The sequence below is a fragment of the Haemaphysalis longicornis genome, unplaced genomic scaffold, assembly GCF_048455015.1.
Source record: "Haemaphysalis longicornis isolate Haplotype H1 unplaced genomic scaffold, Haemaphysalis longicornis Haplotype H1 scaffold_4, whole genome shotgun sequence".
In the NCBI taxonomy this organism is placed as follows: Eukaryota; Metazoa; Arthropoda; class Arachnida; order Ixodida; family Ixodidae; genus Haemaphysalis; species Haemaphysalis longicornis.
This window is the reverse complement of record NW_027526361.1, coordinates 72,700,441-72,717,187: the sequence shown is the minus strand read 5'-3', so window position 1 is coordinate 72,717,187 and position 16,747 is coordinate 72,700,441. Positions and strand designations below refer to the sequence as shown.

At 44.1% G+C, this 16,747-nt stretch overlaps 1 protein-coding gene across 3 annotated transcripts in view; it reads left to right on the top strand.

Moving 5' to 3' along the window:
* Window positions 1–16,747, top strand: part of Vps13 (vacuolar protein sorting 13C) — a 123,427-nt gene that overhangs the window by 80,553 nt on the left and 26,127 nt on the right. The window contains exons 48-56 of one of the 3 annotated variants that reach the window (XM_077707056.1): window positions 799–936; window positions 4,618–4,704; window positions 6,294–6,398; window positions 7,130–7,231; window positions 11,509–11,580; window positions 12,592–12,684; window positions 12,988–13,095; window positions 13,205–13,291; window positions 14,630–14,692. In XM_077707056.1, the coding sequence (XP_077563182.1) occupies window positions 799–936; window positions 4,618–4,704; window positions 6,294–6,398; window positions 7,130–7,231; window positions 11,509–11,580; window positions 12,592–12,684; window positions 12,988–13,095; window positions 13,205–13,291; window positions 14,630–14,692 (855 nt within the window). Of the gene's footprint in view, window positions 1–798; window positions 937–4,617; window positions 4,705–6,293; window positions 6,399–7,129; window positions 7,232–10,135; window positions 10,163–11,508; window positions 11,581–12,591; window positions 12,685–12,987; window positions 13,096–13,204; window positions 13,292–14,629; window positions 14,693–16,747 lie in introns of all 3 variants that reach the window. The other 2 variants (XM_077707057.1, XM_077707058.1) reach the window with 2 other exon arrangements.

The window sequence follows — 16,747 nt, the reverse complement described above, 5'->3', positions numbered from 1 at the left end:
CTGTTTGAAAGCCCCTGAAGTTTAATCTGAAGAGAACTTTCGGGACAAAATTTTCAGTGCAATGTGTCATTGATGACAGCAGCGGTTATAATGTAGCTATTGTGACACATTTGTAAGTGACAAATGTGGACTGAAATGCAACATTTATCTCTAAACCTTGGTAGTGTTATCGTGGGTCATTGCAGTGGTGTCTGCAGCAAATGAAAGAAAAGTTCTAGCACTTTGAATTTCCCCTTGCTGCTTTCAACAACTGGCCATGGCAAGGTGACGGCACAGCTATTGGCTTACAAGCATTTTTGTGCAACATGGGAGTGGGTTTGTTTATTGTGGCCGTTTAGAGCTAAACATGGCAGTCGTGGGGACGCTCGTTTAGGAAAGAGAGAATGAGACTTTATTTAGTTGCCATTTGGAGTTCTGGGCATCGGCCAGAAGCCCCTGGCTCTGGCAGCATCTTCGGCGAGTTGGGCGGCCCAGAGTTGACCCTCCAGGTTGGAGCCGCGTAGTGCGGTCTCCCACTGCTCACTGTTATTAACATTGTGACCTAGTGAGGCTAGTTGCGGACATTGCCATAGCATGTGTGCTAGGTCTGCTCTTTCCTGGTACCTATGGCTCTCTTGGGGCTAACGTCCTAGGTAACAGTAGCTGTAGACAGTCGGGATATCTAGTTCTATGAGCGCTAGAACTGCGGCGACGTTTGCGTTCTACACAGTGCTTGCACTGCGCTGCTCCTCAACGCTCATATTTCTGTAGTGCACTTATCCAAACGTCCTCCCCCACCTTCTTAATTAACCCTTGCAGGTGTCTGGCAAGAGGGAGCCTGTGAAGTTTGACGAGAGCGTGGGCAAGATCTCGACCATGCCGCTGTACTGCATCGAGCTTCAGCCCACCGTGCTTGTGCGAAACCTGCTCTCCTGCAGCCTCTACGTCAAGCTGGAGGTCTGTGTCCCCTCGGTCGTGTCTTTCAAGGGGGGAATCCCAGCCTTGTTGTCTCACCGGACAGTGCAACAAGTTTTGCCTGTCTTACTTCTCAACTACGGGAGGATCGCCTGCGTGGCATTAGCTGTGCTTCGTGAGGCTACTTTTGTAGCTTTTGGCATGGCTATAAGGAAAGTTGATGTATTGGCAGTAACTTTGAGCGGCTCTATGGGTTAGTTCACTATGCCGTGCGTGGTGCATGTTGGAATTCAGCTACGCTGCCATGATGACACTCTTCCAAAGCTGTAGCCGAAAGTTAAGGGGAGGAGGCTGGTCTTAGACAAAACTTTTTTATTTTTCAAGCTATTGAGATGAAAACTTCAAAACAGGTGTGTTTCAGCATTCTGATTTCAAATATCAATTTAGATTTTGGATATCGCAAGTAGTTCTAATTTCATACAGATTTTATTGTTGAAAGCCTATCCCCAATTTAAAAAAAAATCTGCTTTAATGATGCTTCTAAACTGCCCTTCATTGCATTGTTTAGCAACCAGGGAGTGCAATAAAAGTATCCCCATGCTTCTAGCCTTCCTACAACCAATTGTATGAGGGTTCAAACAACGAAGTTTGAACCCTCATACAATGAAGTTTGTTCAAACAACGAAGTTTGAACCCTCATACAATTGGTTGTAGGAAGGCTAGAAGCATGGGAATACTTTTATTGCACTCCCTGGTTGCTAAACAATGCAATGAAGGGCAGTTTAGAAGCATCATTAAAGCAGATTTTTTTTTTTAAATTGGGGATAGGCTTTCAACAATGAAATCTGTATGAAATTAGAACTACTTGCGATATCCAAAATCTAAATTGACATTTGAAATCAGAATTCTGAAATACATCTGTTTTGAAGTTTTCATCTCAATAGCTTGAAAAATAAAAAAGTTTGTCAAAGACCAGCCTCCCCCCTTAACCCATTCGCTTCCGCCGCTCTAACGCCCGTCCCCGCGTGCTGTACCGCGCAAATTTCGGCGGCACGAGCGGCCCTCTACGCCGCCGTAAAGAAACCTCCACAACTCCGGCTATTTAAATCGCACACTAACACTTTTTGTTTTATTCTGTTCAAGAAATAGTTCGAAAAGCACTGCAGTCAGAAAACCTTGCGTGTGTGGAAGATCTTAAAGCAGACGGGCATGTGAAGTGCCACCCCACATTTCTCACACTCCCACCTGCTCTCGCTCTTTTTGCCCTGGGCTTTGCAGACGTGACATTGCCTTGATGGGTTTGACTTGATGGCATTCGGGAGTATTTGCCGAGGGAAGTGAGCCCACTCACAGGCCTCTAGTCACATTGGTGAGTCACCGACAGGAAATTTGCCTCGACGCCGGTAGCCCGGCAACACAGCCTCTTCGATCATCTGCTCCGCCAGGTCGACTTTCCAGTCTGTGTAGCTGGCTCGCCTTCCCGTAATCTTGGCTGACAAGATGTAGCTGTTGTAAAGAGCGATGTTCATGATGTAGAAAAATATTTTCTTGTATCCCTTTGCGTACCTACGCATTATGGGGAAGGAAGCGAGCTGTTGATCTTCTCGATCGACACCTCCCATTCCACGGTTGTAGTCCTGCACAACCTGGGGCTTCAAAACCGGCAGATCATTGCGGCGTTTCTTCTTGCCGGTATCAGTCACATTGGCTGATTTGTAACACGTAGAAAGCATGTTGACCGGCTTCTTGTCCTGCCATGTCAAGGCCATGATGCCTTGGGAGAAAAAGACCTTGCACTCGCCTTTTTTCAGCTTTGTCTTTTTTAGCTCTTTGGGCATGTTCTTGCGATGCACCCTAACAGTACCCACGGCGTTAGATCCGGCTTCGTGTATTTGAAGAAAAAGGAAGGGTGAGGAATACCAATTGTCCATGTAGATCGTGTGACCATCCGCGAGATGATCGCCGCAAAGGTTGATGACGACAGCCTCACTACACAACATTCCAATGGTAGCGGCCGTATGCTCACTTTTTCCTGTATATACAGAAAAGTTGAGGCAGTAGCCACTAGCAGATTCGCACAGCTTATAAAACTTCACGCCAAAACGGGCGCGTTTTGACGGGTTGAATTGCACGTATGCGAGACGACCACGAAACTTCATCAAGCTCTCATCCACAGCGAGACCTTCTTCTGGAGAGTAGGCACTGCCGATGGACTTGAGTATGTAGTCCAGTACAGGTCGTAACTTCGCCAGCTTGTCATCACTTGCGGTGAGGTTGTCGTCACAGAAGTGTAGATACCGGGAGAGCGCCCAGAAACGTTGCCTTGGCATCACCGTCGCAAAAAATGGTGTGCTAATAACACTTCTTTGCGACCAATACGCCTGTATGCTGCTCTTTTTTACCTGGCTCATTAGTACACAAAGCGCAAAGTAAACTTTCATCTCCCCCGGTGTCGTATCATGCCATGTGGGGTCCGGGTTGGAAGCCTGTTTTTCCTTTGCATAAGCGTTCGTGTGCCTGGAAATCATCTCCCAAAAATCGTCTCCGATGAGGGCGTTGAACAATTCTTCTGCTCGTGGACTGTCACCTACTTTCAGTTCGATCGATCGCTTCACACCAGCACATCCGCTAAAAGGCAGTTTGGTGACAGTTTCAGAACTGTCTTTTTCCTCCCACTTCCAGTCGTCATTTTTGGACTTCTTTGAAGGTGGTGGGTTGGAGAGACCGCCTTGATGTACACTCACCTCGCTTTCACAATCACTGTTGTTGTGGGAGTCACTCTCGTCACTGCTGCCTCCTTGGTCGGAGAGAACTTCTGTGTCGTCCCCAGAGTCGCTTTCTTCTTCACTTTGAAACACCAGCTCGAGAATTTCATCGCACGTAAGGCTTTTTTTCTTTCGCGACGCCATGCTTCAAGCGGCGAGCAACTCGAAAGAGAAACGGGAGCCAAAATACCCGCCAAATTTTTTTTTCGACAACCAAGGTCGACTTTACTGGACAACTATGTCCATCTGGTGTGAATAGGACAAAACAACCAGACACAGAGCAGAGGGTAGCGCCTTCTACCGGGGTGTTTTAAAGCAATGGTTTTTCTGGGGGCCAGCGAACCGCCGGCTTATCGCAGTTTGGCCTTGACAAACGTGGCCGGCGGATCGCCGGCTTTGGAAGCGAATGGGTTAAGTGGCAACAACAGAAAATTTAGATTTTCGGTAAAGAAGTAGTTTGCGTACGTTTTAGTGTATGTTTACATGACTGTAAAGGAAGGACTTGTAGTGTATCTTTTCTTCAACTTCCAAGAACTGAAAAGTTAGCTCATTATATATAGCGTCAAGACTTCATTAGGTGCTCTTTTTTTCCTCCCTCATTTCTCCCTTTAAAATCCTGCTTATCTTTAGGGAAATTGAGTTTCCCAGATCAAATAGGTAGTACATATCAAAAGAGACTGTGGTGACAAGAAATGAGTTAAACAGCAAAGGCAGGCAAAGCTAATTAGGGAGGCTAACGTGTGCTTAATTGGCAATTTCCTGGTCAGCCTCCTGTAAAAGCTTTGTGCACTAGGGAAAAGTGCCAAGCAGCCCCTCCCTTCTAAACACTGCCTGACTAACCCCTTGAAAATTTGGTGGAACGGTTCAAGTATGCCACCTGAACTGCTTGTGCAGGCTGTATGGCTTGTGAATTGCTAAGTTGTTTCATTTTAATCTTTTCTTTTCTCTCTCTCTTCAGAACATGAGCAAATTGTTCTGCCTAGAAGCTGGCCAAGGAGTGGAGCTCTGGAATGCAGAGATTGGCGAGTCTAAACTTCAGCTAAAGGTGACTGCATGCTCTCTTGTTTTTGCACATGCCAGCAATACATGATAATAGCTGCAACTAATACCCCTGTCACACTGACACTCAATCGCGATTGAGTCGACCCGGATTGAGCTCAACCCGGATCAGGCGCTGCTACAAGGCAGTTGCAATCGTGATTGAGCCAGATTCCGCTCGAACTCAATTCTGGTTTCTCAAGCGTGATTAAGGTTTCCAAGCGAGATTGGATGAAAGTGGTGGTACTCTTGTCCCCGCTGAGTAATGGCACCGGAGGTGGCAACTTCTATTAACACCACAAATTGTATCAAATAACTTTACCCAAATAAGTGTGCAGTAACATTTATATAGTTCCATATTACTACGACCGTGCAAAGTTACCAGACGCGGGCTGTGAAGTACATTTTTAGCGCCATCTGGCGTATGCGAGTGCAACCGGTGCAAATTCTCGATCGGGATATAAACGTGCCATGTAGCAGCGGCGGTGCGTCGAGCGTGCTCGAAAAGTCACACGTGCTTCACTTCAATCCGGATTGAAAGTGCCCGTGTGACAGGGTATAACTAACGTAATGGGGTAACAGGAGATTACAAAGCACGTTGAAGTAAAAGAATGCATGTAGAAGCTAAAAAGCAATTCTTTATGCTTTATTACGGAGGCAGAATTAATACTTGAACAGGCCTGAAATTTCCATTACAGCTTCTGAAGTGCTGTTACCTGACTGTAGCAGGCTGAGGTTGACTCTGTCCTCCAGAAAGCGAGAAGCACTTTTGCCTGCAGCTCTCGGGGGAGATTCAGAGAGATGTCTATGACAAAATGTTCTTGAACATCACTTGGTGTTGATGTTTCGTAGACTGTTGGCTTGCTAGATGGAGTTTAAAATACAGTTACTAGCACGTAGATAGCAATGGCACTTGCTCAAAACGAAGAACATACTAAGCAGGCATTTTTCAGCTAATGTTTGGCAGCGTTGTAGCTCTGTGGTCTTGTGCACTGCTGTCTTTTAAGTGGAATAGGAGTGGGATTTACTTGAAATATTCAAGTGGGCGACATTGCTTTTAGGCAGGTTATATCTTTCAATTTTTTATTTGCCATAAAATCCAGACATACGCTTGTAAACAGCCGTCCGTATGTGACCGGAAAAGTTCAAACTTGGAGAGTTTGTGTTTCTTAAATTCTCACAGCCTGCTTTCCTTGGTTAAACTTAACCTCTAGTTGAACTGCCATATGTCTTTCTTCAACAGCAACAAGGGAGTTAATTATTTCAAGCAGATTTTAGTTTATTAACTGGTCTAGTTTGTCATAGCAGGCATTACTCCTCTGGCTTGCTGTCCCATGTTATGCTTCTGACAACTGCAGCAAAATGCGGCTAGGGCCTCGTAAAAAAAATGAGCATGAAGTTCTGGGGTAACCTGTACATGTGTGAGTGTGATAATTCTAGTAAATCAAATGTAGCGTTGCATCTTTACTCAGCTGGCGGTATGCGGCCTTCCTAAAGAGTCCTCACCCTTTTATGTTCATTTTTGGTGGGCAAAAAATAACAAAGTGTAATGCATCACATTTTGTTCATTCATTCATTTACTTGCCTATTTTGCAGCTGATTGGCTACCGAGACATGGAGTGGTCTTGTGCAAAGCTCCTGGAAACTTCGATGGATGAACTTTCAGTGTTGACCTTTGAGACCGAAGAAGGCCTTCAGATGGTGATGCATAATTCTGAACTCAGTTGCTGCACCAGGTTCACACATCCGCTATGAAAGCGTGTGAAGCCAGGCTAAGCCGTAGGAAATTCAGAGTGTAGGAGTTTTTCCTGAGTGTTCTGGCAGAATAACCAGTTAATAGGCATGTGTGAACAGTACATGATTTTTGCTTTCGAGCTCAATATGAAGTGAAGAATGATTTTACTTGAATATTTTTGAATAGGAGCTCCTAATTATCCCCCCCCCCTCCCCCGTCCCTTTGTCCTCATTTCAATCATAAGGGCTCAAAATGCCATCCAGATGATGCTTGTTTCATTGTGATGGGCACATTTTGCATGTTTTCTTTAGCAGTGAATTTTTGTAGTTAACATAGGGGGTTAATTTCCTCCACCTGAGTTGGATAAAACAAGGCTTAACTGAGTGTCATTGAGCATGCACCTTGTATTTTCAAACACTGAAAATACTCGTTTCTTTAATACTGCTACTCAGTTTGAGCTCAAGTCAAATATGATATCGATATCCAAAAGTATCAAATATTGCCGCACCATTGGTCTGCACACCCCCAATACAGTGTGCCACTGTACCGTAGTAAACTGTGTAAATTGTCACCTTGAGTGCTGAAATATTTAGGGAACCATGTATTTGAAGCTTGTACTGTGCCATTAATTAAACAATGTCACAAGTGCTAGACTGTTGGTAGTGTTGCCACTGAATGGGCCCCTGAAACTGTGCAGGATTTGGGCATGCACGTTGAGACGACCAACGACTGCATAGTGCTGGGGCTGTATTGCCCATTCTGGATGGTCAACAAGACAACAGTGGACATCTACTACAAGGTTAGTACTGGAAGTGCCTTCACTTCAAAATTTGTGGCTAGCTTTTTACGCATATTTGGTTACACATACCGTATTTGCACGATTATAACGCGCCCCCGATTGTAACGCGCGGGTTAGTTTACGTAGGAAAATTTGAAAAAAAAAAAAAAAATTTGTCGCCAGTTCTATCGCGCAGATCACATACCTGGGAGAAGACATTTTGTTTGACACATGCAACTACGGCAGCAAAACTTCCTTGTGGTTCGTAAACATGCCTGTCCGACTCCTGCTATCATTCAAACCAAAGCGGGGAACATTGAATGCCAATTTCAGTTTTGAGCCCGATTGTACCGCGCACGCAAATTCTAAGGGTAATTTTAACCAAAAAAGGTGCGCGTTGGAATCGTGCAAATGCGGTAGTCTGCATAATTTCAGTGCCTGTGTACCTCAGACGTGGTCGGCTGGCGTTATGCTCACAGGGCCAACTCTGACTTGGTTCAAAAAAATGAGAATACTCAAGGAAAACTGGATTTCGTGTATCTAACGTTTAATTCCTCAAAACATTTGGAGAAAACAAAGAACCTGTAGGTCAAACGCATTTGTAAAAGTTATTTTGGCTGCGATGTTTGCCAAACAATGTTGCTAGGTGAGCATCAGCGTGTCTTGTTTTTTTTAATATTTTTTCTTCTTTTTACCCCCAAGCTTTGATACCTTTTTTGCTGGAAACAAAGATGACAGGTGCTAATTAAAAGTCAACGAAGCAGTTTGACAATGGCAGCTTCAAATTGAACACGAGAAACTGTTTGAAATCAATGCCAGCTGTGTTTCGCATTTGTCATTTATTTTTATTTTGAAGTGATTATCACTTTAATAACACTGAGTTGTGAAAATCATTTTTTGTTTCTTTTCTTTTTAATTGTTCGCGATAAAATCTGATGCATATCTATACATAAGCACAGTTAGACATGAACAGAAGGGGAAACTTCTCCATTAGTTTATTGAGACAGCTTAGTGGCAACGAAACTATGGCTAATACTGGCTGACCAAAAAAAAATTTCAGGAGCACTTCAAGCTATTAAGCTATTGTACTTCATTCTAGGCATCCCCTGATTATGAGCACCCTTCTCTACCCCAGCAGATGTGAAGGTTAAGGAGAAAAAAGCTGACAAGTTGAATGCACTCAAAATTCCAGCACGTCTACAAAGGGGTTTAAGGAGAATTGAGAAAACGCAATGTATTGCGAGGTGATTCCTCTCACGCAACCAGGAATTACCTTACTACCTGAATAATATTTGGCTATAACCAAATATTTACAGGCATTCAAGGTCAGAGCCTCAAACTGAACGTGAAATAGGCATTAAAAAATGATTTCGTAATGGAAGCGTTGAAAACTTGTGTACATAATGCACATAGTAACCGTGCCAGTCAGGACCAAGGCCTGCTTCAGCTGTGCAGCACAATCTTCCCAAGTTTGAAAAAGCTTTTCTATAACATTTTTGTTTTACTCTAAACGTCTGTGTGTAACGGCGAGATGCGCACAAAATTTTCAACCACATTTACATCTTTGCCTAAGTAAAACGGCACTGAAAGCTGAGGCGGCAGATTCACGGACGTGTCATTTTGACATTTTCACTTAAGCGCACCAAACTGTATACGGAAGCACTGAGATTCATGACAACCGAGGCTTTCATTGAAATGCCAAGTGTGCTGCTTTTGGGATCGCTCGAAGCACTGGACTGGATTTCAGAGCATTCCTACCTGAATAAAATGTCCCTCCAAAGGGCTACGTTCATGCCATTGTTCATGGGGAGTGGTTTGGGATGGTTGGCTAGACCAGTGTTGCGCCATTGTGTGAAGTGGAGAAGTCATCGTTCCATTGTGCGTTCTCGCGCTTTTTCTGTTGCTGATTGGAGGCCTGCTCGTGCAGTGTCCGAGTCTTGGGTGGCTGCTGCTTGTGTGGTAGCGCGAACATCACAGTCGGCAATATGACTGCTACTCTCATGCGCCCTCCACTCTTTGAATGTGTATTATGTGTCTCAAGAAGTGCCACCAAATTCGGCAGCTCAGAAAGACACGAGCGAAAAACCCCCTCCAAACACAGCGTTCGCTGTAAAAGAAAAATCACCAGAACCTTGTAGCAACCAACGGGGTGCAGTGGTCATATGCACCTGTGACACATTGTATCAGATAAAGAAGAGATTGACGAAGTGGACACGATGCGTGGGACACAAGTGGAGCATGATTGGGGATTCAGTGGTAGCTGGGACTCGACAGAGAACGACCGTTAGCAAACCTCCTTCCTTGAGATGACTTTTATATCTCCTCTGGTAGCCACGGCCGGCTGCTAGAACCCCATAGTCATAACCCTAATAATCTTATATCGGGTAGTTCTAACTCTCCGATTATTAATGAAATTCTTGTGATTGTATAATTTACTGTAATTGTTATTCTTTCTCAAATAATTTGAAAACTTGTTTAATTATAGTAATTTCTGCTAATGCTAATTTTCTTGCAACACTTTGTTAAATTTCTCCTAATGTTGCCAAGTGTTGACAGCATCCTCTTTCCTCTAACGCTTCTTGAACCATGGCTCGGTTTTGGGTAACGCACTGTGCCGCTAGTTAGACACCAAACTCGGGTGAACGTTGCCCCTCTAAAGGGTGTTGCCTGTTTTGCGCGTTTGATCAGAGGATTATGATAGAGCTTCCGGCCATCCAAGAGAGGAAGCGGTCTCATCACCAAGTGAATAAATACGACAGCCCGTACATTAAAGGGAGCAATGTTCCCACTAAGGTCTTTAAGAGGCTCGTAAGTATTTGCGTTAAGGACTTGCGTAAGTACTTGTGTAAAAACTAGGCAAGGCCAAGCCTGAGTGACGTGCCTCCTGTGACATATAACGATGTTTTCCGACACGGATGTTTGCAGGTTGGTAAAAAAAAGCACAACAGTTTTGTGAGTTCTCGTTCACATACTTGAACTTTCCTTTTTGACTTGCTTCCCATTGGTTTGTCCTTCTTAATTGCACACTTTATATAACAAAAAAAGGTGCTTGGTATTAACTAGGGAGACTACTAACACAGCAACTTCTTTGCTACTGACTGTTTTTTTTAATACTCTGATTGGGACTGTTAGTTTTTTTATAACTTTCGTCGTCATGCTTTTAGCGCATGTTAGAAGTAACTGGTAACTAAAAAGTAAAGGTTGCTGGTTTCACTGACAATGGGGTTCTCTAACCAATGTGCTTTGTCAGATGTAAACATCTCAAACTTTTATTGCTTTCCAAACCTTCAGGGAAAAAATAAAGGAGGATAAATTTTTGTTTGCTTCGACATCGGTCATTCCCTTGCCCCCTTGCACTATCTTATGCAGCATAGGGTAAGATATCGCTGAATGCAAGCAAAGTAGGAGTAAAAGCAAACATTAGTAAAAGTAGTCTCTAAAAGTACTAAAAGTAATCATTTGGGGTAACATCTTATCTCTGCAGATTTGCTTTTATGTTTCACGTTTCATTTCAATTGCAGCATGAGCCAAACTTGGCTTAGGATTGCAGTGCCGATTTTTACAGCATCAACTGTTCTAGGCAGGTTGTCTGGGTTTCATGTTGATGGAGCTAAAAAAAACCCAAGCAGGCTTCACTATGCATTCCCACGTAGTGTTACGAAGTTCACACATGAAGTCAGTCGTGATGTGAATTGACAGTGTCAGGCGATGCATAATCCATTGACGCTGCATTGTGACTTGATTGGAACTTTCATTTAGATTGCGTTTTTATTTTACGTACAAAATTGTTGTGATACGGCATTTTTAGTGAGAGAAGAGCCATGTAATTGTGATTTGTTACCTTCTTCACACCACCTTATATCCCTTCACTAGTTCTTAAAATGAGCTGTGGTATCAGATATGATGGTTCACTTGACTGTGAAAATTGTGCCTGTAATTTCAGCTTCGATTCTTTGTAGTGGGATTTTACTGGCACTGTCAATTCATGCCACCTGCTTTTTTTTTATTGTCCCCACCCTTTCGCCTTTTACTTATTTACTGTAGTTGTGTCGCCCACATTTGTGGCATGTACCTAATCTAGGTTCACTATTCTGTCTATATGAACTCATCCTCACTGTCCCTTTAGTTACTAAGACAGATTTGAAGGGCCCAAAACCAGTCAAGCAAGGTCACTGTTGTAAGTGAAAAATTGTTACTGTTTGAACAGTGGCTGAACAAATAATTTGCTCTGTACATGATCTGGCGCTGCTATATTTTTTCCCTCCTTTTTTTTTTGTGTGTGTGTTAACGCCTGCTAGGGGGGAGACGACAGACGTAAATCTCTAAGGTCGCAGTCGTCTGTCGAGTCCGAAGTGATGAGCCCAGTACAGGTACAGCGTGAAGGTTCTTATGGATGCTAGGTGTTGGCACATTCACGCACATGTTCTCTGTAGTTTGCCTGAGCATCCTGAATGGCATGGTTTCTTTCTTTTTTTTTTTCTTCTTCAGTGTGCAATGGGCATGGTCACGACTCGCAGCTGACACGATCAATGGTGCACCTTTCTCGTGTCACTGTTGTCTGTACTCTGATGTGATGTGTACTACTAGTTCGTAGTCTTCTTCGACATCTCTTAGGCACCTCGCATGCTTGCACAAAGCGTTATTCTTGCTGTTCGTGTTTGTGCGTGCTGCTTGCAGTTACCTTTGGTAAAAATGTGCACCCGAATGTTTTCTCTCCATGTCATGTGAAGAACGTTGTTGTGCCGTTACAGGAATATGTGAGAACATAACCTTGTGCCTTTGCACATACAGTTGAATGCATGTTTGTGTCAGGCAGCCCAGTGCAAGTTTTTGTTAAAAACTGTGACATCGTTTTATGGTTTAAAAAAAGAGGAAATGCCTAAAGGCAACCCTGGCTGGCCATAAGCCCACTGCATTGGCACATTGACTTAGAGGTGCATCTGTAATGTTTTAAAGGGCAATTTGATGAGTGTGAATTAAAAAGAATCATATTAAGTGCTATATTGTGACCCTGTAAAGCTAAATCGGAGCAGTCAACTGCCTTGCAGCAGTTTGTAAGCTTGATGCTTCTTCATTTGCATAAAACCCAAAGGCCTTAAAGTTCCTTTTTTTTTTTATCAGTTTTAGCTATCACAAGTTGTTCTCTATGAGAGCTTAATGTTTGCAGGCTCTCAGGAAGGGTCCCATAAAGCAGCCTCTGAAAGTCTGTATGCAGAATACATTAACTTCTGACCAGATGAAGTGCCTTTCTCGTGCATGCTTTCCATGCTCTGTTCCTATGTGTTTTCTTGACCAAGCCGTAGTAGTGCGCAGGGCAGTCTGCCTGTATGGTTTCTAACTCTTGTCTTGCCTTCCTCCCTATTGTTGCGGGGGCATGCCAGACCGAAGATTCAGCGGGGATCCCCCACCCCGCCTCGTTCGACGGCCCTGTCTTGTTCTCCTACCGTTCCAAGACCCTGTTCACGAAAAAGAAGGTGGGATTCCTTTTTTTATTATTTTTAAAATGACATGTAGTTGTATTTGAGCATATGCAGGCTTTCTTTGTGTTTGCTGTCAGCTTGAGCATATCTTACTGTTCTCTAAGAGAGATTAGGAGGTAGAGCATCTAAGATGTGAACGTTCATGGCAATCAATATGATTACTCGCAATGCTAGTCCAATGGTGGACCAAACTGTTTTGGGATTAAGTGTGCTTGCGACAGGGGTTAGCGGTAGAGCTGCCTGCGTTGCTGGTCGGGGCAGTTATCAAAGTTGTTTTTTTCAATTTCACTCTTTTAGGCTGCCATAAAGATCTTCAACTCGGAGTGGTCCGAACGGTTCTCCCTGGATGCAGTCGGAAGCTCGGGGACGATAGTAGCCAAATCCAAGGATGGTCACTCTTACCTGGTACGTACATGGCAGGCCGTGGTCGCAAATGGGATGATCATCTTGGAATGGAAAACGTCGTGGAATATTGAAGCATCACTTGGAGGTGTTGCGTTTTATTTTATTTCAGCTGAGCGTTGGGATTGCACTGAGTGCCACTGGCTTGACAAGAATTGTCACCTTCACGCCGTACTACCTGGTCCTCAACAACTGCAAGGTACGCCGCTCCCTCACCCACCCTGCCTCTTTCTTGTATTTTCTTTAATGGAATGACACAGCTAATCATTGATGCGGAGCCACAAAATTTCCCCCCCTCTCTTCCAGCTGGATTCTAGGCTGCTTGAATTATTTCCCACTTTTGTACATTTTTTTTTCACTTGGAGGCTGTAATATCTAGATGAAATTGGTGTCCTTGGTTAGGTTGGAACCATAGTCCTTTTTTTATACTACATGGACTTTCAAACATCGTAAAAAGCACAAGTAAAAAGTGACAGATTGTTCAGACGCTGGACGCGTCATTACCACTGAAAACATTTGCAAAATGCGCCAAAACAATATGTCAGAAGGCTCATGGAATTCTTTCAAACAATGCTGAAGAGCGTTGTGTTTTTAGCTGCATGTAAGTAGATCTTGCTCTGTTTAGGGTCTCTCAAATTCAGTAGCCTTGATCTCACTCTGGGGCTTTCTTGCGAGGTTTGTCCTCACTGTTGGCGTCATACTTGAATAGCACTGCCGGGTGTTTCTGCCATTCTTCAGTGCGGTTCTGTGTCGCAACATCTTCGGATTTGCCCGATGGCTGCAATTCTGTAAGATACGAAGTTCGTCTGCCAAGCGCCCTTTGCTGGTGGCTCGCATTCTGTCAAAACAGGGCCAGGGTGAACATATGCTAAGTGTGATGAAAGCACCTTGTTAATTCTCAATAAGCCAAAGCATTATTTATTATTACAAAGCAAGGTGAAATTTGTGCATGCGTATTCAGGGTTTAATGCATTGCATTGGAATTTGTTAGCACCGCTTTTCACAGCTTGTACATTCAAAATGGGGAATTTCATTCTCTTTTTTTTTTTGTATGTGCCTTCTTTGGTCTTTTTTTCCAAGCGCTTATTGGACTTGTGTGTGTGCACTTTTTATACCAGTACAAACAGGGGTGACTGTTGCCCAAAAGTTGCTAGTTGAAAAGGTCAAATGTTTCTGTTGTGGAGAACCACATACTTAAATCCCCCAACAAGTGCAGGACCTATGGCTTGCAGTTAACCTTTGTCAATATGGGAAACAAAAATGGCCCAGAGGCCTGGTGGCTGCAAGACAAAAAGAGAGTGCGAAAATATGAAGGCAAAAGCACAAATTTCAGCGTTCCAGCTGACGTTCTCAAAAGTTGCGACAACTCAGTCACAATTTGTATGCTATGCGATGGAGGTTGGAAGTGGGAAGTGTCGCCATATTTCAACTACTTTTTTTTTTTTTAATTTCCATTGACGTCCTCTACCCATTGTCTGTACTTGTGGTTATTGCATTGCATTTCCTCACACCTGCCATTATTAATTTATCCAATCAGAGTGCCATTGAAATCAAGGAGTACACGGAAAATTCGTACTGGATGGAAGTAGTCCCAGGCGCAGTAAGTAGGACTTGTTCATATAATTGTAGGCATCCCATTGTTTAACATGTTAAAAATTTAAAAACAGGTTTTATTTATGCATTGGCACCTGTGTCAGGCCCCCTATATCTGGCCTGTCTTGCGCGAGAGCAAAGCGTGCACTCTGTTTTCCACTCACCATGGCCAGTTTAGATTTCTGTGCCAGGCTCCTGGTATGGTTCCACGTTTCCAGAAAAAAAAAAAAAATAAAAAAAACTTTATGGTGTCACCGCACATCAGCACTCTGCATCAATGGACCACCCCCAGCAACAACAGCCGCGACACCCTGCTCTCCCTCTGGGCGTTCGCTCACGAGGCAGGCATCGATCGCCGCATGTGATTGCAAATGTATACCATGTACACGCATGTGTGTACGCACTTCTTTCTCTTCTTTCTTTGTTTCTGTCTTTTCTCCGACACCCTTCTTCCCCTCCTATTAGGCCAAAGAGCCATTCCACAATAAAGACTTTTCATTCATTCATGGTGTGACATAAATACCAACAGGCCTAAACGGTGCATTATTAACTCTCTCAACTTCCAACTGTGATTGCCTGCTTGTCAGAATACTTCTTCACTGCCTCCTTCTTTGTAAAGTTGTCTGGAGTTCCAGTCTGCTCAAACAAATTTTGCGTACCGTATTTTCCGGTGTATAAGTCGCGGTTTCTTTCTGACATTTTCGTTGGTGTGTCTTACCCACCGGTGCAACTTATGTATGGAATAAATTTGGTACATGGTGGCCGCACGTGGTCTGCTCTTGAAAAGGTGCCTGTCTGTATGTTGCATGATGTTAGCGCACGTTAAAGGGACCCTGCAACACTCTTTGAGCAGTGCAAGTAAACCTGCGCGACGTTTAGATTACACTGCCAGGAATACCTGAGCCAAATATTACACGTGCACGTGAAGCGGTGAGCGCGCAAATCGATGTGAAAGACGCGGAAAAACCAACCGCTCTCTCTTCAGTTGTCCTCATTATGCATGGCCTGAGGGACGTCACATAGGCCATGGCAGCCCGATCGACTGTCACTGGTCAACTTCGCGGCTAGATTCTCCCATTTCCGTCGTCGTCATCGCTGCGTACGAACCTCTTCTATGCCTGAACCTGTAGGCACAGTTTTGCCGTTTCTTTTGTGTTTTGAGTGCGCACGGAGCTTGAGTGATGAGCTCAATACTTCCCTTTCAACAGGACCACTCGACTACAAACGTTTATTTCTTCAAAAACGACCTACCAGCCCGAGCGCGCATTTGCGAGCAGACCCCCATGCCTGCTTTTTTGTGGCACCAGACCGGAAATAGGCCCCTCCGCGTTGCGGAGAAAAGGAGAAAACTACCCGGCATGTGATATATCGAAGGCCGCCGAAGAGAACGCCGCGAGCCGCCCCCCTCTCCGGGAGAGAGCGCGCAGCTTTCGTCGCGTTGCCCGCGGTCGAGTTGAGAGGGAACGATTGTGCGCGATTTCTCATCGCGCGTAGTTTCGTTAATTGTGAACGGATTTTCATAATTCTTGCGGGAGGAGATTTCTGGGACAATAGACTTTATCCCAAAATACATTACTAGTAGTCGATGGCAAGTGTTGCAGGGTCCCTTTAAGAGACACAGCTCTATGATCTAAATGAATGTATTATTTGTTAGCGAGTCAGAGGAAGAAGGCTTCGATGGTTTTTCCTAAACACCGTTTGTAAGTACATGCCATCTGTGTGTATCAATAAACCATTTTTGAGAAGTTAGTTCTGTCTAGACTTTGGACGGTTGATGCACGTGTCTGGCAGTGCTTACCGGGGGATGTGTTCAGAGGCGGCGGCCACTGCAACCATGTACTTTCACTGCACTTTCTGACGAACTGATCCTCTAATAGTTTGCCTGATTAACAAGTGAGTTTTGTACACTGGTGCGTTTTATACACCGGTGTGACTTATATACATTTTTGTTTTTTGTTTTTTGGAAAAGCTGCCATTTTGAGGAGGGTGCGACTTATACAAAAGTGCGACTTATAGGCTGGAAAATACGGTACTTTTATGCGCTTCTGTCATTGGGTTGCCG